This window comes from Phodopus roborovskii, unplaced genomic scaffold, assembly GCF_943737965.1.
Source record: "Phodopus roborovskii unplaced genomic scaffold, PHOROB, whole genome shotgun sequence".
Taxonomy (NCBI): Eukaryota; Metazoa; Chordata; class Mammalia; order Rodentia; family Cricetidae; genus Phodopus; species Phodopus roborovskii.
The window spans coordinates 2,990,627-3,016,851 of record NW_026126651.1 but is presented as its reverse complement, the minus strand read 5'-3'; the positions used below and the strand labels follow the sequence as shown (position 1 = coordinate 3,016,851).

The 26,225-nt window shown below is 53.4% G+C and overlaps 1 protein-coding gene across 1 annotated transcript in view; it reads left to right on the top strand.

The window, feature by feature from the left end:
• The first annotated feature begins 1,431 nt into the window (after window positions 1-1,431).
• The window catches only part of Abcc8 (ATP binding cassette subfamily C member 8), a 71,906-nt gene continuing 47,112 nt past the window's right edge, over window positions 1,432-26,225 (top strand). The window contains exons 1-8 of the mRNA XM_051174291.1: window positions 1,432-1,606; window positions 2,764-2,905; window positions 6,778-6,899; window positions 10,687-10,853; window positions 13,608-13,850; window positions 14,556-14,744; window positions 22,735-22,899; window positions 25,431-25,586. Of these exons, the coding sequence (XP_051030248.1) occupies window positions 1,459-1,606; window positions 2,764-2,905; window positions 6,778-6,899; window positions 10,687-10,853; window positions 13,608-13,850; window positions 14,556-14,744; window positions 22,735-22,899; window positions 25,431-25,586 (1,332 nt within the window). The 5' untranslated portion in view covers window positions 1,432-1,458. The remainder of the gene's footprint in view (window positions 1,607-2,763; window positions 2,906-6,777; window positions 6,900-10,686; window positions 10,854-13,607; window positions 13,851-14,555; window positions 14,745-22,734; window positions 22,900-25,430; window positions 25,587-26,225) is intronic.

Here is a 26,225-nt window from a genome sequence, read left to right as displayed (position 1 = left end):
TGGGGGGCCAGGACCCAGAGGCTGGACAGCCCAGAGACCTAGGATAGAGCCCAACACAACCGGCATAAAAAAGAAGTCACTGAAATGACTCATGATGATACTCTGCTATGCTCACAGGTAGGTGCCTCGCCCAGTTGTAATCAGAGAGGCTTCATCCAGCAACTGATGGGAGCAGATGCGGAGACCCACAGTCAAACATTAGGCGGGGCTGGGGGAACCCTGTATACGAGGGGGAGGAAGGATTGTAGGAACCAGAGGGGTCCAGAACACCACACGAAAATCCACAGAGTGAACTAAATTGGGCTCACAGAGCTCACAGAGACCGAACTGCCAGCCAGGGAGCCTTCATGACTGACTTAGGCCCTGTGCATATATGTTACAGTAACTTGGTGACTCTGTTGCCTGCCCTGGGACACTTTCCTCTTCCTGGGTTGTCTTGTCCAGCCTTAACAGGAGAGGGGGTGTCCAGTCTTACTGCAACTTGAAATACCATGGCTGGTTAATATCCATGGGAGCCCTGGGCTTTCTCCTCCTCAGAGAAACGGAAGAGGGGTGGATAGGGTGGGGAGGAGAGTTGGAAGGACTGGGAGAAGGGGCAGGAACTGTGGTCAGGATATAAAAAGTAAACAAAATAAAATATATTTCGTAGGATTATACAACAAGATGGAAGTAGGCGTTTAGTATTTTGCGGTGTGTATTATGTATGTAAAATTGCTACTGTGTTTCAATAGGGGATTTCCCCCCAGGGTGTCTGTTAGATACCCAAATCTATGGATGGTGAAATCTCAGCTAAATAAAATAAAATAGCATTGTATTTGAATAAAACTTGTGACTATTAAAAAAAATATCTAATCATCACAAGAGCAGAGGACCTGGTTTAGGCTAGCTTCCCACCTGCTAGCAAGGAGACCTCGGGTTAGTCATGTAAGCACCTTGCTTTCCTTTGGGGAAGGATCAGCACAGGCTGTGAGGTCCCTCTGCAACTTTGCACGCCTGAGATATTTGGAGAATTCCCAAGCACGCTCTTAAATTCAAGTTTTTCAGTTTCTCTGGACGGAATCGGGTGCAGGTTTGTGCCACTCTGTTCCCATGGGGACCCGTCCTTACATCCATCTCAGCGGTGCTCCGGCGAATTTACTCGCGGGCATTCCAAATCCACGCACTCAGGGCTTACCGGGATCATCTCGGTTACGGCTGCCACTCAAGGCACCCGAGGCCTGCGCACCCAGCGCACGTGCGCATTGGGTGAGATGAGACCCCACCCTCCCTCTTCCCACCAGAGCGGCGGGCGGGCGGGATGGGGCGGGGCCCAGCGGCAGGTGGGGGCGGGGCTGGGCTGGGCGGGGCGGGGCTGGGCGGGGCGGGCCTGCGGGAGTTCTGGGAGCCGCGAGGCACAGAGGCGCGGGAGACGCGCGGAGCCGGAGCCGGAGCCGGAGCCGAGCCCGTGCGCGCGCCGCCATGCCCTTGGCCTTCTGCGGTACCGAGAACCACTCGGCCGCCTACCGGGTGGACCAGGGCGTCCTCAACAACGGCTGCTTCGTGGACGCGCTCAACGTGGTGCCGCACGTTTTCCTGCTCTTCATCACCTTCCCCATCCTCTTCATCGGTGAGCCTGCGCCGCGGCGGAAGGCGGGAGGGCGCGCGGGGGAAGGGCGCGCGGCCCCGGCGGTCCCGCACCGGCCTGCCAGCCTCCCTAGGTCCTCTGCTCTGCGTCTCCGCCCTTGCTCCCTCCCCACCCCCCGCCCCCAGCCCCGAACCCGCGCGGAACGCGGCGGGCACTCACGACTCTAGGGATTCCCCAAGTTTTGCCACCGCAGAGCCTGACCCGGGATGGGGTTCCGCACGATCCGGGAAGATCGGGAGGGGGCCGGCCACACCCTGAGTGTCGTAGCCGGCGGGAGCCGGGCCACCCCTACCCAGGGCCAGAGCTGTCACTGTAACAGCTGGACTCTGACGGGAGCGCTGGCCGCAGATGGGGAGGTTGATGGTGAAGGCCGTGAGCTGTCCCGGTGTAGCTGGGACATGGGCAGAAGCCTCCTGGGCCCGAGGAGATAGACTTCAGGGGCCGGTACCCCAGCACCCCACAAAACTCGAGTCGTCCGAGTGCAACTTCTCCAGGACTGTGGATCAGCTCGGATCAGATTTAGCAACCCCATTGGTCTCCCAGCGCGCTTACCAGAAAGTGGTCTACAAAGTTGGCTGCCCGGGTTCCCTCCTCTCCCAGTACCTTGACTCTCCTGGGCCAATCAGCTCTGTTCATAGAGGGCGTTGATGTAATTCCTCAACTGTTCATTTACTTTAATTACGAGAAACAGCCAAACTTAAAACATTCTTTGGGGTGGCCATCAAACTGAATTGACAATCCCAGTTCCCCAGAGGCTGAGGCAGGTGGATCAGGGGGTTAAGGTCATACTCAGCTACATAGGAAGTTCAAGGCTAGTGCTGGCAGCTCAGACCCTGTCTGAAAAATAAAACGCTGCTACTGAAGGAAGTTGCTGGTTACCGACAAAGATCAATGATTAGCAGAAACAGAAAGAAAATAGGGTATACATGCCCATATGTGTATGGGAAATGGATGGTTAGCCTGTCACACAAGAGGCCAGTGTGGTACCTGTTTAGGACCAGCTGTGGGTCCAGGCTTTGTACTTAGACATTTGGTTTGTATGCTCAGCAGTGGGGAAGCAGGCTTTGTCTGTAGTCTCGTATCCCGAGTGTGCGTGCCTCCCCAGGCCGCCTTCCCACCTCCTGCATCTCTCCCTGCAGGATGGGGCAGCCAGAGCTCCAAGGTGCATATCCATCACAGCACCTGGCTCCACTTCCCAGGGCACAACCTGCGCTGGATTCTCACCTTCATTTTGCTCTTTGTCCTCGTGTGTGAGATCGCTGAGGGTATCCTGTCTGATGGGTAAGTGAGTGGATCTGCTCTAGGGGACTTCAGAAGCCCAAGGAGGCCCTTCCTGTGCCCGCTCACAGGCCCTACACACACCAACAGCATTTAGGTCCCATAACCCTTTGCCTGGTATGAGCTCTGCCAGGCCCTACACATACACAAACACACACACACACACACACACACACACACACACACACACCAGCCAGGAGGGTAAAGGGAATGCAGATGTGCCAGAACCCTGGAAACCCATTCTAGAGCCTGTCAAAGTGTTCCCGGCTACCACAGAAAATCCCTGGTCCCTTCCTCAAGTGAGTGGGTGGGTGAGAGGGTTAGACTCACCGCCTGTTCTCACGGGAGGCTTTTCCTTGGTTCTCGTTCATTTACAAGATTAAGTTCCTGGGGCGGGTGATGATAGCGTAATCCCAGCACTCCAGAGGCAGAGGCTGGCGGATCTCTGAGTTTCAAGGGCAGCCTGGTCTACAGAGCCAGTTCTAAGGCAACTAGGGCTTCTACACAGAGAAACCCTGTCTTGAAAAAAACTTGGTCTCTGGATGTCTGGACACTCATATTTGTCACAGTACAGTCCCACCTGCCTCTACGTCTAGCTCCCTTAGTCTCCCCACACCCACCCCTTCCCTTCCCTCGCCTACAGACCAGAATGTGTGTCCATGTTTCAGTTGGCAAAGCTGCCAGGAAGGTTCCATGGATGTCTGGTGAGGCCTTAGGTGCTGGTCCTCTGTATTCACAGTGCAGGGCACACAAAAGCCCTGCAAATTGAATCCGGGGGATAAATAAAATCATACCGCAAGGACATGGCCTGGGAGGAGAGGAGAGGGCAGTGTTAGACGGTTCCTGGTGGAGGGGGCTTTGCAGCTGAGCCCGGCAGGATGACAAGTGCTCTGACAGGCAGAGGAAGGGGCTAAGGAGTGGGGGACTGCGGCACTGGAGCTAGAGGGACCAGGGACAGACCACGGCACGGGTTACAAGCATGAGCTGGGCACTCATGAGATGAGGCCTGGAGGAAGCTGGGTGTGTGGAGATGGCCTTGGGACTGAGGCTAGCCACCAGGCGCAGGAGGAACGGGGAAGGCTGAATCGGTTGGCACATGGAAGGGAGCCATGGGGCTGAGGATGGGAATCAGATCTGGGACTCACGAGGAGGCGTCTGGATGGCAGAGTGCCTGCCTGGCTGAGTTGGATTTGACTGGGTTTCGGGCCCAGGAGAGATGCCCTTGGCACGGCACTCCCAAGTGAGAGGCCAAGTGTGTGTTTGGTCAAGTCAGAGGCAGGACGGGTCGGAGAGGTAAGGGGTGACCACAGTGTGACCTCAGAATGTGGCAGGAGGGGATAGGGAGCAGCCGTCTTTAAGACAGAAAGGAGGCATCGCTCAGCCTCAGGGTCTGTTTCAGGAGGTGGTGTCACCGTTGTCCGTGGACATTGGGCTGGAGCATCTGAGGTCCAGCTCAGCTGAGCTGTAATCAGGCAGTGTTCATCCCTGCAGCTGTCCCTAGGGGGCGGGATTTCTGTCCTGCCACCTGCTCCTTAGTGTCCCCGGCGTCAGCACCAACGTCATGCCTCACCCTCAAGGCATCGTGTCCTACTGCTGATCAAAGCCTTCCAGACCAACAAGAATACCATTAGGCATGCCTATGCTTCTGTAGCCACGGGCCAGTCTGTACCCCTCCTTAGGACCCTTCCAACATGTCACTGAGTGCCGATGAAAGGAGCTTATGAACCCTTGGGACAGTAATACCCCTGGCTTCTAATTGGCTGGATGGCAGGGGAATACCCCACGGAAGAGAAGGGAGCCCTGAGCCTTCTGCTGAGCCTTCTGCTCAGTGCCAGCTGTGGGAATTATGTGTCACTCAGTCTTTCTGGACGTTGCCTTTTCTACCTGTGAAAGGGCACTTGTCTACTTGAAGAGAATGAAATTGGGAAATACACAGGGTTCCAAGCCCAGCCACAGGGCAGAGGATGCATGCCCAGGACATGGGGCCCGGAAGAAGTAGCCAGACACCCACCCTCACTCTCTGACCATCCACCCTGCATAGCTGGACCTGCACCCCAGCCCACTGAGCATGTCTCCTCCAAGGCACAAGTCATGCCTCTAGCTGAACGCTGGGCTTCTGGTCTTTGGGGAGGACATTCTGAGTCAGCAAGTGTAAGGAAGAGACATGGGGGGAGGCAGACGGGTGGCATCATAGACCTCCCCAGTGGTCCCCATGTCCACACTGGCCTGTGGCATGTGGGACCAGAGCCGGGCAAGACAACCATCTTCAGCCTGGATCTGACTCAGGTTCAGCCACATTTCGTGACTAACTGAGGCATCTACACGCTGTAGTAAAGCTGCCCTCTCTGGGGCTTGTGCCTGTGTGTGATCCTGTCAGTTCAGAGCAGCCAAAACATACGGGTAAAGCGGTAGGGAGTGTTTTCCCAATTCGCCATACACTCGACAGACATAAAGAAAACTTCCTAATTGCTTGGCGATTTCATCACTCAGCAAAGCACTTAAGATCTATTATAACTGATGCTGCGGCATTGTTGTTCCAACTATAGTTAATATTAAATTTACTTCAACATTATTTCTAGTACAGAGGCAAGAGCCCTCTCCCCGGACAGTGATTGCCTGTCCCCCGCCTTTGCCCCTTTGCATGTCCTCTATTAGCAAGACCTTCTGCTGAGACTATCGAGGCTGGAAGGGCACCAGTGACAGCCTCACTTAACAAGAACTGTAGGAATCTACGTTTTCTGGTTGATTTTGCACTTTGGTGGTCTTCAGGGACTCAGCCTTTGCCTCTCTTCTGTGGGTCAGCCACCCCTTCCTCCTGAACCCAAAGGCTGCCCTGCTGGAAGAATCCCATAAGAAGGAAGGGGCAAGCTTGGACAGGTGCAACCCAGCCATGCCACTTCCTTTCGGGGAGGCCGTGCTCTACAGACTGGACTGCACGGCCACCCTCAGGCCAACCCCTGGCAAAGGGGAATGGACTCGGTAGCCCACTTAAGCTGATCGCCATCTGTTTCTTAGGGACTGGGTAATTTGTGGCTCTGTGCAAAGCAGCAGGGGAGGGGGCTGCTTGGTAAACAGCCATGCTGTCTCCATGCACTTGGGTCCCTCCGGAGTCCCCAGACGCCTGGCATGGCTCGCTTTCCCATACGACATGACTCCAACCCGGTTCCACACCCTCTGGGGAGCTTTCCCTGGTTGCCCACTCCCCTGGTTTCTTACCCTCCCTCAGCCTTCAGGCCATCTGGAGTAGCCCTTCTGTGGACTGTTGAGTCAGATAGCAGCTCTGGACTTCGCCTGTGCTTGCAGGGTAAAGACACTCGGCCTGCTGGATCCAGCAGTAGAACAAGCAAGGGCATTATTGAAGCCGGAGGCTGAAATGGACCTGCTGGCATAGAAAGGACAGGTTGGGCGGTACTAGAGAGGTTGCTGGAGGCCCTGTTGCCTGGGCCTTTGGTGTTGGGCTGGGGCTGGGTCTGTGTTTTGCTGTCTGTCGGAAGAGCATGGTCAGGAAAGCTAAGGCAACCGTGGACACTCCTTGGCTGAAGCTGAGGTCTGGGAGGAGACTCTGGCTCCTAATGTGGCTTGACTGTCACCGCACTCCCCTCCTGCCAGCACAGGGGCCTTTGGGAGGCAAAGCAGGAGGGCACCATCTAGTAGTCTCTGGCCCAGCCCACAAGAGGAGGACAAAGGCGTGGCCTTGGGCATGTGAATAGGCTGACTGGGCGCCCACCTCACAGGGGCTTCATTAAACAATTGACTGTTCATCGGGTAGTTAGAGTCAGGCTGGGCCTGGGGCAGACACCCAGCAAACTGCCATCAGCATCCAGGCCTGCGCTGCACATCCTCTCCCTGATTCTCTCTGTCTTCTCCCATCACAGGGTGACAGAATCCCGCCACCTCCACCTGTACATGCCAGCTGGGATGGCATTCCTGGCTGCCATCACCTCTGTGGTCTACTACCATAACATCGAGACCTCCAACTTCCCCAAGCTTTTGATCGGTGAGGATGGGGAAGGCCTTTCCTCCTTCAGCCAGCATTTTCTGAGCACTTACTCCAGGCACCATCCCAGGCTGGGAATGAGAAATAAAGAGAAGGCCTCTGCCTCCATGGAGCTTGTGGTCTGGAGGAGGAGACAGATGGGCAAAGATGGCAAATTAACCAAGGGAACAGGTGCTGAGGATGCTGTGGAGGAAAGCAAGTTGGGTGCAGGGAGGAGAGTGGGGGGTGTGGCTACCTGGGCAGGGCGGTCAGGGAGCCTCCTGCAGAGTCAGCCTGCAGAGGCCTTGACCTGAGCATGCCTGGCAGTGAGGCCCACATGGCCAAGCCCAGTGCTCAGGGATCCGAGAAAGGGCAGCGGGGTAGGGGAGGCAGGAAGGGGGCCAACTTGGTCCTCTCCCAGGAGTGATGAGCCGTCGTTTGCCTTTTGTCTTGGCTGCTGTTGTTGCTCCTTCATTTCTTCCTACTTTTGTGACGAGGTCTCCCTGACTGGCCTCAAACAAGGTTCTCTTGCCTCTTTGGGTTGTGTGTGTGTGTGTTGTATGTGATTCCATGTGTGTGTAACAGTATTGCCCATGTCAGCTGTTATGCACGCATTGCTGTGGGATTAAGGACATTCACACAGCCATGCAACTGTCGGCACTGCCCACCTCCAGCGCCTTCCGCCCTCCCAAACCAAAGCTCTAACCCAGCAAACAGTAAGGCCCTGCTTCTCCATCCCCTAGCCAGTGGGCCTAGCATTCTACTGCCTGGCTTTATAAAACCCCATTAAGGACTTTTTAACCTTTTGTAGCTGTCTTAGTTAGGGTGTCTATTGCTGTGAAGACACACAAGGCAGCTCTAATAAAGGACAACATTTAACTGGGGCTGATTTACAGTTCAGAGGTGTAGTCCATTATCGTCGTGGCCGGAAGCATGCAGGCACTCGGTGCTGGAGAGGTAGCCGAGAGCTCTACATCCACATCTGTAGACAGCACAGGAGGATGTGCGACACACTAGGCCTGGCTTGAGCTTCAGAGACCTCAAAGCCCACCCCCATGACACACTTGCTCCCACAACAGAGCCACGCCTCCTAATAGTGCCACCCCATGGGCCCTACGGGAGCCGTTTTCCTTTAAACACTACAGGAACTTGCTTCACTTAGGATAATTATTCAGTGCGCTCTATCCATGTTGCAGCATGTGTCAGAGTTTCCTTCCTCTAAGGCTGGTACTATTCCATTACCTGGCTGTACTACGTCCTGCTGTCCATTCATCTATCGGGGGACATTTGGGTTTCTTCCACTATTACCATCATCATCATCATTATTATTGTGGAGATTTCTTTGCTTTGAATTTTTTCATTTTTGCTTTTGTTGTTTGGTTGGTTTCCTTGAGACAGGAAGGATCTCACGTTGACCAGGTAAGTTTTAAGCTCACTGTGTAGCTAAGGCTGACTTTGAACCCCTGACCCTCATCCCGAATACTAGGATTGTGGATGTGTGCCACACACCTGGCCTTGGGTATTGTGATCAGCAGTTGTGACTGTGTGGGTGCGGTGGGGCTTTTGAACATGACCGTATGTATGACTCTGAAGGTCAGAGTCCCCAAGGTGGTGCCCTGAGGGTAGAGAGCGGTGGGTGGGTTCAGAATATGCAGGTGGACTGCTCAGAGCAGCTGAGGGAGGGATGTGGCACTGAGGAGAGCCTAGAACTCTCCACATCCACACTCACACCTACTGCCTGACTCCTGCTGCTCTCAGCCCGATGCCAAGCAGCCGGTGGGCACGGCTGCGTCCAGTGTCAGGTCGGAGGTTGGCACTGCGAGGTAGGACCCCTGGGCTCACCCTGGCTCCACCACTAACGCCTCTGTGCCCTTGCAGAGGACACTTGGGCTCTTTGAACTGTGGTTTCCCATCCAGGTGGGAACACTGAGTCCTTCTTGCCTAAATCACAGATTATTGGAGAGTCCCAGCGGGACAGACACAGAGGCACAGCTCAGGTCTCTGTCCCAGGAGGTGGCCCTGTCATCCTGGGCAAAAGATAGTCGATGCATGGGAAATAATGCATGCCAGGGGTGGCCTCCACCTGTGGACCCCCCGGCACAGTGAGGGCCACCACCATACTCCCGAGGGTCCTTTCCCTTTTTTCCTATGCCCACATAAGTCCTGGCCACACGATGAGGCCTGCTGTCTTAACCTGCTTCTCAACCCACAGCCAGGCCAAACAGATCCCATCTTTTTCTTAAAGGATGGCCTGATGACTCAGGGGTGGAGGTCACGGTGGCCTGGCTTGGGGGCAGGAGCTCTGAAGCTGGCCTCATTGTACTATGACTCTAGGGACAAGGGGTGCTGGAGGGGCCCCACATCAACACCTCCCCAGGGCCCCTTAACCAGCTGTGTTGCGGATTGCTATCACAGGCTGACAATAAGTTGGCAGTTTGGGAGGAAGGGCGAGGGCCTAGGACAGAATCCCCCGGGGCTTCTGAAGCAGACTGCCCCGAATCTGAAATCCACCCTCATAAAAATGTCACAGCCAATGCCCAAAGAGCAGTCACACTGCACGCCAGACTGCCTGTGCTAAATGCTTTCCACACACCTTTGGGCAATGCTGTCACTGCTGCCATTGATGGGTAAGGAAACTCAGGTCTGAGACGGTTACAGCGCCTCGTGTGTTCAACCTTGGGCATTACAATGTGATATCGCCATCGTCAAAGTCTACACTTGAGGGCTCTTCAACGACTTACCAAACAAAATCCATGGTGTTTTTTAAGTACGTTTGTGATTTTGTGTTGGGCTGCATGCACAGCTATCCTGGGCCACAGACATGGTGCTCTGTGGTTTACCTAAGGCCATCCAGCTGTTAGGTGTAAATCTGGGTGAGTCTGGCTGCAGTGTTCCACCCCTAACCACTGTACCGCACTGCCCCATGGTTCTGAAAATCAGTGTTCTTGAGTTCCCCATAGACCCAGGCTTCCAGGGGAACAATATTGGGGTGGTATGGACTCTGTGCTGTAAGGACAGGGTCCTGGGCCTCCCTTCACCTCTTGGCCATTACAAGCGGACAGTGAACATGCCTAATTCACCTCTTCATCTCTCTGGGCCTCGGTGTCCTTACCTAAAGCAAACAGGCAGGATTGATGATCATTAAGATGTTCCCAGCTTGGGAATTCCACCTGCAGTCACCATAGACTGGTGAACCAATTAATGCTGCTGTGACCTTGCATGGGCTACCCAGCCTGCTGAACCTTAGTCCCCTTGACTGGTTGAGACAGGTATGACAAGCTGCTTGTCCCTCTCACAGCTGTAGTAAGGAACAAATGAGAAAATGTGTTTAAAGTGCCTGTAACTCGGTTGACGGTGAGAAGCCATCTATCTCCCTGTCCTCACTGATATTTGCCTGACCCGTTGGACTCACGATCCCAGTGTTTCTAAGTACGTCTGTCATGAATGTTAGAATGCCTGTCCCGAATCTCAAAGGGTCAGTAGGGACAGCTGTGGTGACTCACACTTGGGATCACAGCACTTGGCAAGTGGAGGCCATAAAATTGCCAAGTTCAAGGTCATTTTCAGATCCATACCAGAGAAGTTCAAGGTCATTTTCAGATACATCATGAGACTCTGTCTCAAGTCAACTCATCGATTGGCTGAGGCGAGGGGTAATGTAATAGTCATGCATGCATACCCGCTTACCAAGGGTGTGTTTGAGTGCCCCACGCCTCCTGAACACGCGTTTTTCTCTTTTCCCAGTTCTTGCATGCGTGTAGAGGTACACGCATGCCGTGCTCAGCACCCCATACTCTCTCCTCCTCAGCTCTGCTCATCTATTGGACCCTGGCCTTCATCACTAAGACCATCAAGTTTGTCAAGTTCTATGACCACGCCATCGGCTTCTCTCAGCTGCGCTTCTGCCTCACGGGGCTTCTGGTGATTCTGTATGGAATGTTGCTGCTCGTGGAGGTCAATGTCATCAGGGTGAGGGTAAGCAGGGATGTGGGAAGTGCAGCTCTGACCCCAGGCATGCTTTGCCCATGGGCGCTGCTGCCGTTCGGCAAAGCTCAAGAGACCTCCATGGCTTTTCTTGCACTGGACAGGGCACTGGGACCATGGGTAGAATTCAGGGGAGCCGTTCCGTCAGACCCCAGCCCTCCACCCCAGGTACCCAGAGAGAGGGGGAAGGAGGAGGGTGGGCTGGCTCTTGCAGAGAAGAGGAAGCGTAAGGGCCTGCTTTCTCCGCTTCTCTTGTTGGATGCTCAGTGGAGCATCATGAGTGAGCAGAGTCCACTGCTCTTGTGACTTTTATGGTCTGGTTTTTTTTTTTTTTTTTTTTTTTGGTTTGGTTTTTGAGACAAGATCCCACTCTGTAGCCCAGGCTACCGTCGAACTTTCTGTCCTCCCGCCTCAGCCTCCGAGTGCCTACCTGTGTCTTTTGGTCTGTCATCCTTCGTTTTTTCCATCTCTCTTTCTTCTCCACCCTAGAGTAGCGCCTTCTCCTCACCCCGACCCCAGCCCTGATTTCCCAGGTAGCTCAAACTAACAGCCTACTTACTCGCCATATTATTTCCATTGACGTGACATCACCCACATCCAGCTAAACAAATATCCCCTTAGTGGCTTTCCCTCAACCCACAAAAGTAAATGTTTTCCCCTTCAATATTTGTTTCATGAAAAGGGTCACATTATATACTGCGTTATGTGTCACACTCCCCTCCTCCAGCATGTCTCAGGACTTCCTCCAAGCTGCCTGAGGTGCAAGTCCAGTCTGGTAGTGGCTGCATGCCGTTCCACTGTACAGATGAGCTCGTGTTCTGTGGGCGGCCATTCACTTCGCTGCTGACTTCTCAATTTCACAGATAATGTATTGAGCATGCTTTCCTCTCTCCATGTACTGCCACTCTGGTCTGTGGGAGAGAAGGCAAGGAAGGGAATCGCTCAAGCAAACGGTATACATGCATTTTAAAATGAAACCAGTGTCACAGACCGCAGGCAGAAAGGTGCAAGTTCCCTGCAGTGAGACAGCCCTTTGCCTGCCTCCGGCCCTCATGGCAGTGGCGGCCCTTTCTCATTTGGGCCTTCGGCAGTTGCAAAGTGCTCTTGAATTTGCCTGTCGGCTTTTCTGCTTTTAGTTAGTGGTCCCCAGGAGAGCTAACCGCCACACATTTCTTCCCACAACTGATGCTCACAGCGACCCTGGGTTGTACGCCTCACTCCCCTTAATAATGTGTCAGACAAGTTTGCTAGCATGTTCAGGAGGCGGGATTTGAACCGGGTTCACATGACTTCAAGCTCTGCAAGCTCAGTAGGTATTAGTGAGTAGCTGATAAAAGCATCTGGGGAGGGAGGGTTTGCAGTGGGCTTGCTGGGGAGGGAGGGAGGGTTTGCAGTGGGCTTGCTGGGGAGGGAGGGAGGGTTTGCAGTGGGCTTGCTGGGGAGGGAGGGAGGGTTTGCAGTGGGCTTGCTGGGGAGGGAGGGAGGGTTTGCAGGGCTTGCTGGGGCGGCAGGAGGGTTTGCAGGGCTTGGGGGGCGGCAGGAGGGTTTGCAGGGCTTGGGGGGGCGGCGGGAGGGTTGCAGGGCTTGCTGGGGCGGCAGGAGGGTTTGCAGGGCTTGCGGGGGCGGCGGGAGGGTGAAGCCACTGGGTCACACTGCACCACAGTTAGGAATCAGGGAGAGGGGAGAGCTGGCTGGTGCCCAGCTCATTCCTCTTCCGCTCCCTCTTTCTAGGAGGACTTGAAATTTATAGGAAAGCTTTTACATTAGCCAAGCACACTGGCGCACACCTTTAATCCCAGCACTTAGGGGACAGAGGCAGTCAGATCTCTGTGAATTCCAGGGTTACATAACGAGTGACAGGTCAAACAGAACTGTGTGTGTGTGTGTATGTATGTGTGATGTGTGTGTGTGGTGTGTGTATGTGTGTGTGTGTATGTATGTGTGTATGTGTGTGTGTGTGTGGTGTGTGTATGTGTGTGTGTGTGGTGTGTGTATGTGTGTGTGGTGTGTGTGTGTGTGTGGTGTGTGTATGTGTGTGTGGTGTGTGTGTATGTGTGTGTGTGTATGTGTGTGTGTGGTGTGTGTGTGGTGTGTGTGTGAAGTGTGTGTGTATGTGTGGTGTGTGTGTATGTGTGTATGTATGTGTATGTGTGTGTGTGGTGTGTGTGATGTGTGTGTGGTGTGTGTGTATGTGTGTATGTATGTGTATGTGTGTGTGTGGTGTGTGTGATGTGTGTGTGTGTGTGTGTGTGGTGTGTGTGTGTGTCTGGGGTGGGGGTCACTGTTGTACACAAGTGCAGGAGCCTATAGAGACCATCACAAACCCTGGAGCTGGAGTTGTAAACAGTTGTAAGCCATCCATTGTGTGCTCAGAACCAAACTGGGGTCCTCTGCAAGAGCGGTAGATGCTCTTAACAAATGATTGCCCTCTCTAGCCCCTGCTTTCTCCTCTGTACTCAGTACCAATCCTAGAATGATGCCACCCACATGTGGGTAGATTTTCCTCCTCAATTAACCCAGTGTGGATCCAGAGGCCCACCTCCTAGGAGATGCTGACAGTCAACACTAATCATCACCCTGTACAAAACACAGTGGTGACCCTGTTCCTCCCCCGCCACGGTGCAAGGAGGCCCAGGGGCCCTTTTCCTGGAGGCCACAGATGGCCGCATCTCTTGGTGGGCAGTGAAGAAGGGTGTGTGCTTGCCCACCCTCCACCCCTGCCGCTCACTCCTGTGCCCCCCACAGAGGTACATCTTCTTCAAGACGCCACGGGAAGTGAAGCCCCCCGAGGACCTGCAGGACCTGGGTGTCCGCTTTCTACAGCCCTTCGTTAACCTGCTGTCAAAGGGGACCTACTGGTGGATGAATGCCTTCATCAAGACAGCCCACAAGAAGCCCATCGACCTGCGGGCCATCGGCAAGCTGCCCATTGCCATGAGAGCCCTCACCAACTATCAGCGCCTCTGCATGGCCTTCGATGCGCAGGCGGTCAGTGGGCCCAGACACACCACCCAGACAGTTTTGGAGGGCAGTAGGCCAAACCCCTGGGGAGGCAAAGAGCTTACCCTGGGTGGCACAGGAGAAGTCTGGGACCAAATATTCACAGGAAGGTCATGGTTGGAATGGCCCTTGAAGTCTGGGTCAGAATGTCCACAGCGCTCACTGTCAAACTGGGGAAATGGAGGCTTGGGAAGGGATATGGCTCTGTGTGACTCCTCCACCCATCCTCTCTGCCGTTCACTTTGAAGTCAGTGGTTGCCGTGATGAGGGTTTCCACCCAATGTGGAGGGCAAGGTGCTGGCCTGGTCCCTACACGGTTTCTGTGGATTTAGTCAGGCTGAGGTCAGCTCTTACCAGGTCCGGAGGTTTTGAGAACTTCCATGCCCCGCCCAGGACTCTGGGCTCCCTGTACAGAGTTCTTTCACTGTGTCTGCCGGGTACTCAAGGAAACACTGAAACGTGGTATAGCAGGCACCAATCCAGGTGCCGATCACATGACCCTCTACTGGCCTCTGGCCTCGGATTCCCCACCCGAACCGCCCTGTCATGCCTTCATCAACAGCATGATTCCTTACTGAAGTTTGCCTGTCCACAGGGTTTCCCCAGGCAGCAGGGTTCAGGGGTGACAGAGGAGGGACTCTCCATAGCTGAGCCCGGACACACTCTGACCTAACTGTGGCACTCTCTTGGCAGCGGAAGGACACACAAAGCCCACAAGGTGCCCGGGCCATCTGGAGGGCTCTGTGCCATGCCTTTGGGAGACGCCTGATCCTCAGCAGCACATTCCGCATCCTGGCTGACCTGCTGGGCTTCGCTGGACCGCTCTGCATCTTTGGGATCGTGGACCACCTGGGGAAGGAGAACCATGTCTTCCAGCCCAAGGTGGGCCATCCTTGGGTCAGGGCTAGGCACCCTCTAGAAGGTTTGCCCCACAACTGCCTTGTGCAAGTGTGTGTGTGAGTTCGAGGGGCCATGTTAGCTGTGGCTGACTGGGTTGGGGGCTCTTTAGCAGCATCTGCTTCTGGAAGAGGCTCTGTGTCCAGTCATCTGAGAGCAAAGCATGAGCTCAGAAGATGCCACAGCTAAGATGTTTCAGACAAGGGTCAGTGTGTGTGTGTGTGTGTGTGTGTGTGTGTGTGTGTGTGTGTGTGTGATATTTATTATACACGGGGCAGCAACAAGAACAGGAAGGGGGCAGATGAGGGTGATGGGTTGAATATGAGCAAATTATTATGATAATGTTATTATGATAATGTTATAATGTGATAATGTTATAATGAAACCAATTTTTTTTTTGTACACTAACTTAAAAACTAATGTTAAAAGGGGCCAAAGAGGCTGCATTTGGGTCAACAGTTAAGAGTGCTTGTTTCTCTTTGCAGAAGACCTGAATTTGTTTCCCAGCATGCATGTTAGGTGGCTCAGAACCACCGATAACTCCAGGCATGTATACATGTGTGCGCGTGCGTGCACACACACATACACAGAGAGAGAGAGAGAGAGAGAGAGAGATTAAATCTGAAAAGGGTGTGAGAAGCCTCTTCTAGGAGTGATTTTTCTCCATTTGGGGGCAACATTGCCCATTGGGGGACTGAAGGTACTTGATTCTCTGCAGCCACCTGGGTGAAGATGGCCATGGTGGGAGATTTGGTCCTCACTGGGATGCTGCCCTGTAACATCCCAGGAACAAGGCTCTTACAGCATCTCAAGCATGCAGGCTCTAGTGACACTGAGTGTTAGTAATTAGGGCCCCTGATACTGGTGGTGCCTGTGTGTAATGATCGTTTGTCCCTGAGTGCTGACTTTGCAGATAGCTGTTAATCCTCGGGAGGTTCATATAGTTTTCTCCAAACGTAATTAGTCAGCTGAGCACTCCTGAGTTTGAAATTCCAGACAGGCCAAGTCTGTGGGTCTGAGCTGCCCAGAATATGTTTATTGATCCTAATGTTCGCTGGCTATGGGCAGGCTGTGGGTCATGGAGACTCATGATCAAGTCTGCTAACAACATTGCCCACCTAGCGACCACTGTACACATCTGGCTATGGGCAGGCATTTTCCATTCTCTTGTTTAATCCCTAAAGGACCCTTAAGGGTGGGCAGTGGGTCGGGCAGGGGGCGGGCAGTGGGTGGGCAGTGGGGTGGGGAGGGGAGGGCAGGGGGGCGGGCAGGGGGCGGGCAGTGGGGTGGGCAGAGGGTATATTGAGATGTAATTCTGTGCATTGTAATTCATTGGGTAGACACTCATATTCCCATTTACCTTGGTGCTGAGCCAGGTTAGTTAACTTTCCCCAGAGTCTCTCAGCCAGTTTCTCACAGCATGAGGATTTGAACCCTGCTGTCTTGCTCTGGACTCTAAAGCAATGGCTCTCAGGTGACAATTACTACCAAATGGTCACCCTGGTTCTAGGGTTGGGAAGTCCAGTGATGGAGAAATCTAAGTAAAACATCTGTGGCTACCTATGACTGTGAGGGGGGTCACAGACTGTGAAAGCCAGGTGTGGCGGCACACTCCTGTATCCCAGCATTCAGGAAGGGGGGGCAGGAGGGTGGCGCCACCTTTGAAGACAGCCTGTGCTACATAGCAAGACCCTGTCCCCCAAGAGAAGGGCATTTGAATAGGACCTCGAGATGGATTAGATTAGGTAGGTAGAGACATTTCCTATGTGTTAGGAGCAGCTTTTGTTCATTTGTTTGGCTTATTTAGCTTTTGATACCTTTGGGGGCCTTTTCTGCTTATAAATATTTTTTTCTTTTTTTTATTACAGTACAGTGTGTGTGTGTGTGTGTGTGTGTGTGTGTGTGTGTGTGTGCATGCGCACGCGTGCTCACACACGCCATGTCATGCATGTGGGGATCAGAGGACAACTTGCTGGAATCAGTTCTCTCTACACATGGCTTCTCAGAGCCATCTCGTTGGCCTTCTTCTGCCTTTCGAGTCTCTGGCCTGTGCCAGGACACAGCGAGGCATTGTTGTTTGGCTTCCCCAGCGATAACTCCAGCGTGGGTCTGGCTGTAGACAACCCCGGAGTCCTCCACCTTCTCCACTCCACATGTCAGGGGGAGGTAGCCTGGGCCACAGCCCCCATCGGCTTGGCTGACCCTCTTCCTGTGTTTTTCCAGGCCCTTGGGCGATGTCTCCTAAGGAGAAAGCACCCACAGGGATGGTGAGGGGACCCAGAAGGTTGTACCTCAGCCTGCCCCGTCTCGGCCCTTGGGCTGGCAAGGGTTTATTGCCTTCATGATGGAGTGCTCTCATCGGCACACAGATCCCTGGGACAGATGGCTCTGCCTCGGTGGCAGCAGGCATTATCAGATTTAATACTTGTTCCCTGCCTGCCAAATGCAATCAGCAAATTTCCGACATAGAAACAAGTGTTGAGAGTAAACCCGGGCGGGCGCTAGCCTCTGGGGCACTCAGGGTTGCCTCCCGCAGCTTAATTCTCACTTGGGCATCAGAGCCCAGAAAATGAGGAAAAAGCTCATTCATTGCAGCCCTTTGTCCTCTCACCTGGCAGCTCCGCCCAACAGCCAGTGTTGCTGGGGCATGGAGGGCGCAGCCAATGTCCAGCCTGCCCCGGCCGGCCTGCCGAGCTGGCACCCACTGTTGACTCTGTCAGCAGCTGCCTGTCCCCTCTTCGCTTCTAGGACACACGACTGGCGAGGAACAGAGGGCCTTGGGCACCCGGAGGACGAGCAGTGTTGATTGGCTCTTTAGTCTGCGGCCCACAGAACCCACTCTGACGCTCCTGGCCACGCTGCCTCTCTGCCCAGAGAGTCTGGGCTCTCCCCGGCATCTAATTCTTTCCAGCCCCACTCACTTGCCCAACCCCCTCGCCAATCTGTCACCTGCCAGGGATGCCACTGGGCTGCCAGGAGGGCGGTGGTGCTGGATTCATAAAGAATGGCCGTATCCGAACCTGCCAGCCCCACCCTGGGCTATCAGCGGAGCCTAAAATAGAGCAGCTGGGGCTGGGTCCAAGGCCAAAGCTTGACCCTTGTACGCTTTAGCGGGAAGCGTATGCAGGCTGGTTATGTGTGCTTCGGAACAAACTGGGGGGGGGGGGTGAGTGTGACACCCTCTTTCTCTCTTTCCTCCCTCTCCTCTCCTCGTTCTTCCTCTCACTTTCTCTCCCCCTCCTCCTCACTGGGTGGCCATATCTGTCCATCTCACGCTTGGTGACAGATGATCTTGATGTCTTGCTGTTTCTGTGGTTTGGGATGCCAGTGTGTCAGTGGCCTCTCACAGACTGCCTGGGTGGCTGCTGTCATGTCACTGAGTCCTCAGCGTTGTGTCTCCTCCAGGAGGTCCTCCTAGTTGTGTTAGACACCCCTCATCTCTGCTCCCGCATGAAAGCCTCCCTGGTGGAGTGGGCTCAATGGCAGAGGACATGCTTAGCATGCGCGGAGCTCTGGATGTAAGCTACAGCACCACACAGACACACACACACACACACAGACATACACACACACACACACACAGACATACACACACTGACAGACACACACACACATACACAGACAGACACACACACACATACACACACACACAGACATACACACACTGACAGACACACACACACATACACTGACAGACACACACACACATACATACACACACACACACAGACATACACACACTGACAGACACACACACACACATACACTGACAGAGACATAACACCACACACACACACAGACATACACACACTGACAAACACACACATACACACACACACTGACAGACACATAAACACACACACATACACTGACAGAGACATAACACCACACACACACACAGACATACACACACTGACAAACACACACATACACACACAGACACACACACACACTGACAGACACACACATAGACACATACAGACACACCCACACACAACGCACAGATACACACCACACACAGACACACACTGACAGAGACATAACACCACACACACATATACACACACATTGACACACACACACACGCACTGACAGACACCACACACAGACACGCATACCACAGACAGACACACACACACCACACAGATAGACACACACACAGACACACCACACACACACCACACATAGACAGATACACAGACACACACCACACAGGCAAACACACACAGACAGACGCACACGCAGTGGAAAATGATACTTCAGTAAAGAATGAAGGCATTACTGTATATGCTCAGGAATGGAATCAGAGGCAGGAGGGATCACCACAAGTCCAAGGCCAGCCTGGGAAGAGTCACTAAAAGCTGTCATATATGACTAATACGCCTCTGGATGCCACTGCTTTACAAAGGAGGAAACTGAGGATCAGAGAGGCTGGGGACTTCTCAGAAGACACCATGGCAGATAGCCCCGTCAGATTTTAAAGTCAGGTGCAGCTCATCTCTAAGCCCAGGCTCTTAACGTCCGTGGCAGATGGGAACGGTGGATATATAGGTGTGGCAGGTGAGTGGGCAGATGGTCAGGGGACCCCCAGGGACCCTGTAAGCTCCGGAGGACAAGGACAGGACCTTTGCAGCCTTGCCGTGGTCGAGCAGTGTCAGGACTGCAATCCCAGGATCCCCTGCTCCCACACCCCTCTGGAATCAGTCCTCCGTGCGTTCGTCACAGGCCGCCACCCCCAGATGAAAACCCGGGGCATGGGAAGCCCATGGACTGGTTCATTTAAAAGAGTATTTTAGGGCCAGAGAGATGGCTCCATGAGCAAGGGCGCTTGCCGCCAAGCCCAGCCGCCTAAACTGAATCCCAGGGGCACACGCGCTTGAAGGAGGGACCTGACTCCCAAGGGGCCTCCCGGCCTCACATGCACACTGTGGGAGCTGTGGCACACACACCTGTGCACTTGCGTGCGCAGAGAATAAGCAAATTTAAATGTGCCTGGATTTAAGAAAAAAAGAACATCAAGCGTCAGCAAGGGCCTTCCAAAGCCCTTGTCTCCCTCCCATCAGATGTCATTGTGGTCCAGGTCTCTTCTCTCCTGCCACAGGCCTCTCTCCTCTCTTTCTCTCTCTCTCTCTCTCTCTCTCTCTCTCTCCCCTCTCTCCCTCATGCATTCGGGTCTCCTTTCTTGGGCCTCATGCCTGGCCTGGTACCCACTTATTCATTGTCTTAATTTTTTGAAAGACTGGGTTTCATGCTGCACAGGCTGGTCCCAAATTCACTACGGAGTAAGGGTAACCGAACCCTGCCTTTCTGCCTCTGCCTGGGTGCTGTACTATGTACTACAAGGGGCCCCGTAGACCTTGGTACCCACTTCCTAAGAGCCTAGATGTTCAGGCTCTACACCTTTGAAGCTGCCTTGAAAAAGGCAGCTCCCCACAATCCCGTGACGCGCCTAATGACAGTAGTCTCGTTTCCAACAGGGCACAGATGCCTTTCTCTGCAGCAATGTGGTCTTTGGCCCTAGAGTGTGTGTGTGTGTCTTGGGGAAGGAGGGCTGAGCTACAGAAAGGAAACCCTGCTGCTGGGTTTTAAAATGAGTCAGGGTGCCTGTGAGGGGGGAGAGAGGGAGAGGGAACTGGGATCGACATGCAAAATTTGAAACTTTTTTTAAAAAATGGACCAATAACCAATATTGGCAAGCGCATCTGCCAGCAGCCACCCCAGCTGGCCAGGTGCTCAGTGGCTCTCCTGTTTCTGCTATAGCTCAGGTGTGTTCTGGCGGCTGTGGCATAGCAGGTCATGGCTCTCCGTCATGATGACAGGGCGTCTTGGCTGCATAATGTTCCCATGAGTATCTCCGTGTCCCTACCAGTCCCTGTGGCTAGACATTGCTCAGCACTTGGACCCATGCTACAATTCAGAGATAAACAGCTTTGCGTGCGCAGGCATTACTTAGTTACATTAGTAAGGGTGATACTGACGATGTGCTTGTTCTCCAGAGCAGGGCCTCGCAGGATGCTGGGATAGGGACTGTTAAACGGGGTTGGGTTAAGCAGTTCATTGTGCCTCTGCTTTTTGACCCAGAGCCAGCCAAACGGGCATATTTCCATCTGCCCCAAGCCTGTGACAATGAACTGTCAGAGTGTGCCGGTCAAGTGAGATCTGGACAGTGGTTTTAGCATCACCAAGGTCCACGTTCGCATGTTGTCTCTAACTAGCACCTTCGCTCGTCACTTCACGGTGATGAAATTGCTTCCTCTTGTGTAAATAAAGCAGGAACCCAGATGGCGCCTTGCTCGCTGAGTGGCAGAAGGAACGCTCTGCTTCCTGACGTCTTATCTCTCACCCCCTTCGACCCGTAAGGTTGAGAGCCGCTGCCTCCAGTCCGCCCCACCCTCCTGCCTCCCACCCTTCCCTTGGGTGGTCTCTGCAGTGGCACGGTGACTCTGGACCTCAGCAGGGCCTTCCTAGAGTATTTGGCCTCCTGTGCCGGCGCCTGTCCTGTGCGGCTACAGAGAGGTGGCTGTGGGCAGGACCAGGCCGTTCCATGAGCTTTGAAGGCTGGTAGACAAGTCACCTCTGATACTCTAGGCAGTAAGGTCTTCCTCCATCCTGGCCCCTAAGCCAAGTTTCAGGAACCCTTGATTCTTGGAAGAGTCTCTGAGAGAGCCCTTGTCTCGTTGGCCTGATCACTGCCTAGGTCATGACCTTGAGCTTCTCCTCGTTTCGTTCCCATCTCTGTCTGCCCTGCAGCGTCTCCCACATCCTTCCAGACGTCCACAGTCAGGGTGCAGTGTCAGGTGAGGGTTCCGTCTTCATGGGAAGATGGACATGGCTGTGCTGGAGGGTGATGGCGGCCAAGATCAAAGTTTCCCTGGGAGCCAGTGGTGCTGGATTTGGGAACAGGCTCGCTGGTGATGCTTCCTGGCCTCTTCAGCACAAAGGCAGAATGTTTTCCCTGATTGTTATCTGGAGTCTCGCTGGAGTTCAGAGAGGGTGGCTGAAACTTAAAAGGGGTTCCCATCTTTCCCCAGGGGACGGTCAACACCAGGTCTCGTCCTGTCCCTGTCCGCCCGCCCCACCCCCACCCCCCAGAAGTCACTGCTCAGCAGATTGTTGATTCCATTTCCGAGGCAGAGAAGGCATCGTGCAGCTTGCTGTAGCTGTTCTGTCTGGGCTCCTCCGTGACCTGCTCTATTTATTCTTACTCCATTCAGAGTAAACTCCCTGGGGCAAGGAGGTAGCGATGCCGAGTCGTGTGTGCCTCGGGTTAGAACTGAGCCTCGTTCTGTTCCCCAAGCGGGACGATGATGGAGATAGAGGTAGTCTGCTGCAGAAGATTTGGTCATGTTCCTCAGTCTAGGTGTGCGAGTACACAGTGTATGCGAGCTTGTGGAGCCAGAGGGCAATGTCAGGTGTCTTCCGATTGCTGCCTACTTTATTTTTTAATTTTAAAATACTTTATTTATTATGGAGGGGGGTGAATGTACCACAGTACACATGTGGAGCAGAGGACAACTCTTCAGAGTCGCTCTTCCCCTTCCTCCTTGTGGGCTCCAGGGACCGAACTCAGATCGCCAAGCTTACACAGCAAGCGCCTTTATCCGCTGAGCAATCTGACCAATTCTGTCTTACTTTGGGGGAGAGGAACCCACACTGAACCCAGAGCTCACTGAGGGCCAGCTAGCCCTTTGGGAATCTTCCTATCCATCTCCCCAGCGCTCGGATTACACACTACTGCCTCCAGCTTTTTTATGTGGGTACCAAGGAATGAGCTCAGATCCTCAGGCTTGCACAGCAAGAACTCTACCAACGGAGCCGACCGCCCAGGTCCTCATCCCCAGCTCTTTACAAAGAATCACACAGGGTTTGCAAACACGGAGGTCCCCGCAGTAATCTGACCGCTGCATTGTGACCTCTACTGACCCTGTCACTTTTCTGGCAGCCGCAGCCACCACTGGCCTTCTCTCTCCCGCAGACACAGTTTCTCGGGGTTTACTTTGTCTCCTCCCAAGAGTTCCTGGGCAACGCCTACGTGTTGGCCGTGCTTCTGTTCCTTGCCCTGCTACTGCAAAGGACGTTCCTGCAAGCCTCGTACTATGTTGCCATCGAAACGGGAATTAACCTGAGAGGAGCCATCCAGGTACTGGGGTCATACCTTTTGATCACTTTTGCATCAGGCTGCTTTACTCGTTCTTGTAGATCAGAGTTTACCTTTGCGAGTTTATTTTTGATGCTCTTCCCCGTGTTTGGAACTAGCCACAGGCTGTGGAGTGGGAAGTGAACAGCACCTTGGGGCTGGCACGGGGACTTGGAAGGAATGGTATAACCCTGGCTCTGCCTTGGACTAGACTGATTCACAGTGTCAGCTGCTTAGTCATTGGTCTTCCCCACCCTGGAAAGGGGCAGCATCACCGGTCAGTTGTGACACTCTCTCCTGCTGGGGACGGACTGTGGCCTCGGAATCCTTCTCCAATTCTGGAGGTCTAGCAGATCGCATGCTTGGATGCAAAAATGCGAACATGGCAGATCAGCAAAACACGTAAGGTCCATTAGAACTCTCAGGTCTAGATCCCCAAGGAGAAAGTCATTATGTACAGGTCTAAGCTTTTGGTCCTACCTTTTAGAATTGGTTGGCAGAATGATCAAAGCCAGAGAGGACGCAGCCCCATAGAGGATGGTGATGATGAGAGCCATCCCAAGCCCCAGAGCTTCCATTAGGGCTTGAGCTTGGTGCTTGCATGGACAATCCTGGATGGGAACAGTCACAAAGCTTGTCAGTGTTTCATACCAATCCAGGGCAGTGCAGCAGCTACACACGCATCAGACCATATGTCCCTGGTTTGAAATTCTCCCTGTGCAGAGGAGAGTGAGGCCAAGTAGCCAATCCTGCTGATGATCTTCACAAAGCTGTACAAAATCCCAAAGCTGCCTCATCCATCACAAATATTCTGTTGAAAGATTAGATGTTAGGAATCATTTTCGGGAACGTGGCTGATCCCGTGAGAACCATTAAGAAGTGATGCCTGAAAGGGGCTGAACGGAGGAAAGTACAGCTTCAACCAGGCAGCACCAGAAGCAGCTCAGTCATCTGGATCGTCTGAATTCGTGTTGCTGGCATGCAAACGATGCTGTCCAGCTTCAGTGTCTTTCCATGGAGAAATCTGTATGTGCTCAGCAGTATCAGCAGATAGAAAAGGTGGACACACCCTTGACAGATCAAGACCTCTCGGGTTCATGGCAGCTAAGAAGAACCAAGCTGCCACTCAGGTCTGAACCCCAACTCTGGCCCCAGTCCCTCCGAAGGCAGGCCAGCTTGTGCCACCACAACCAACTTTGTGGTGTCATAATTCATCACACAGCAGCCTAGCATTTTCCAATTATGCTGAGAGAGCCCCCAAATGGGTTTTTAATATATCAGCCTGTAATTGTTTTTTTTTAATCTAACTGAATCTTTTATATTAATCAGAGAGATTAACTCATGTGCCTCAAAGGGGAAATGATGGCATTCATTATGGAAACAAAATAGAAAAGAAGAGCTCTTTCCTTCAAGAGATTTCCAGAAAGTTACCTACAGAAAGTGAGCCATCATAGATGAGAACCTGTATATAAATTGCCAAGCAAAATTCCTAAATTACACACACACACACACACACACACACGTGCTCGTGCGTGCCCGCGACAATTGGTTGTGAGTTCGAGTCTTAATAATGCTTTATTTAACGGGTTACTCATGTCTATGCTTCATTGAAAGTTGCTGGTTAGTCTTTACAGCTTGATTTCATATAGCTAAGAAAGCGCATGAATTTGTCCAAAAATATCATCACCATTACTTCCCGCCTTCCCCCTGCAGTATATAAACCCCAGAAAGACCTGGAAGAGAGTCACGCTTTCAGAAAACCTGACCCACAAACAAAGGCAAGCTGAGCTCAACACAAAGATGATTAAAGGTGTTGCCACTGAAGTGTGACACAATTGTGTTCGAGAGCAGGCGTCCTGTGGACATTTAAGACAGGACAGAATTCTTCCTTGCCCTGGAGCATGCGACTTGAAAATCCAATCTTTCTAGCAGGTGTGAACAGCCAGTACAAAAAGTTCCAGGTCTGAAGAAAACAAACCAACCAACCAACCTTTGAGGTCTGAGCCTGGAGGCAGCCATCACCCTCCACGCTGCCCTGTGCAGGTTTTCAGGGTGGCTGGGTTTCAAGGGATGGTGCAAGCTGACTGATCTGGGGCTGCTGAGGCTGACTCCTTGCTTTGTTCCAAGGCTCTGATGGCATGCCGTGGCCCCAGTGTGAGATGGCCCAGCTAAAATGGGCTGCTCCTCGATTCATCATTTTTATGTCTCTTGAATGTGTCCTGCACTGGTCCTCAGTAAATCAAGAACACAAATAGATACGAGGACCTGCTTTTAAGATTTAGGAGCTAATTACGCCTTGTCCCTCAAGGGAGAGGTCACACTTACTGGGGAAGTAGCTGCCTTGGCCTCGGATCCCTGCCTCTCGACGTATTTGATCTGTGGTATCGATCATCGCAAAGTTATGACAGAGCCCTTACAGAACTGTGCCAGGGCTCTGTGGGGATGTCAGAGAAGCAGCCGGCCCCTCCAGGTCTGGGGTGGTGACAGAGATAGTGACGATGACAAATGTGGATCTCTTCTACTCTCATTTCTAGACGAAGATTTACAATAAAATCATGCACCTGTCCACCTCCAACCTGTCGATGGGGGAAATGACCGCGGGGCAGATCTGCAACCTGGTGGCTATCGACACAAATCAGCTCATGTGGTTCTTCTTCCTGTGCCCAAACCTCTGGGCTATGCCAGTGCAGGTATCAGGCCGTGCAGGTACCGGGCCGTGCAGGTACCGGGCCGTGCTGCAGGTACCGGGCCGTGCTGCAGGTACCGGGCCGTGCTGCAGGTACCGGGCCGTGCAGGTACCGGACCGTGCAGGTACCGGGCCGTGCTGCAGGTACCGGGCCGTGCAGGTACCGGGCCGTGCTGCAGGTACCGGGCCGTGCAGGTATCGGGCCGTGCAGGTACCGGGCCGTGCTGCAGAGCTCTCGCCTTGGGGATGTGGGTACCGGGGGAGGGGACTGGGAGACATTAGGGCAGAAGTATCCACTCTGTTTGCCTGTGGCTTCTGTCCCCGGGGTCCATGCATGTGCTGTACCACTGGTTTCCTCCAGAGCCCCAGGCACTGCAGGCCATCTGGGCATCTCTCCATGATCACAGAAGATAGTGCATTAGGACATTGAAAGTTCAGCCAACTGTAAATGACCCATAAAAAAGTCATGCAAGGGACAGTTTTGTAAATACTAAAAGCCATACTGTAGGCATTTGGGATGTAGCTCAGTTGGTAGCATGATTGCTTACTGGATATGGGTTCCTGGATTTGATCACCAGCACCACATAACCAGGGATGCTGGTGGAGGCAGGGTCATCCTCAGCCACAGAGCAAGTTCAAAGCC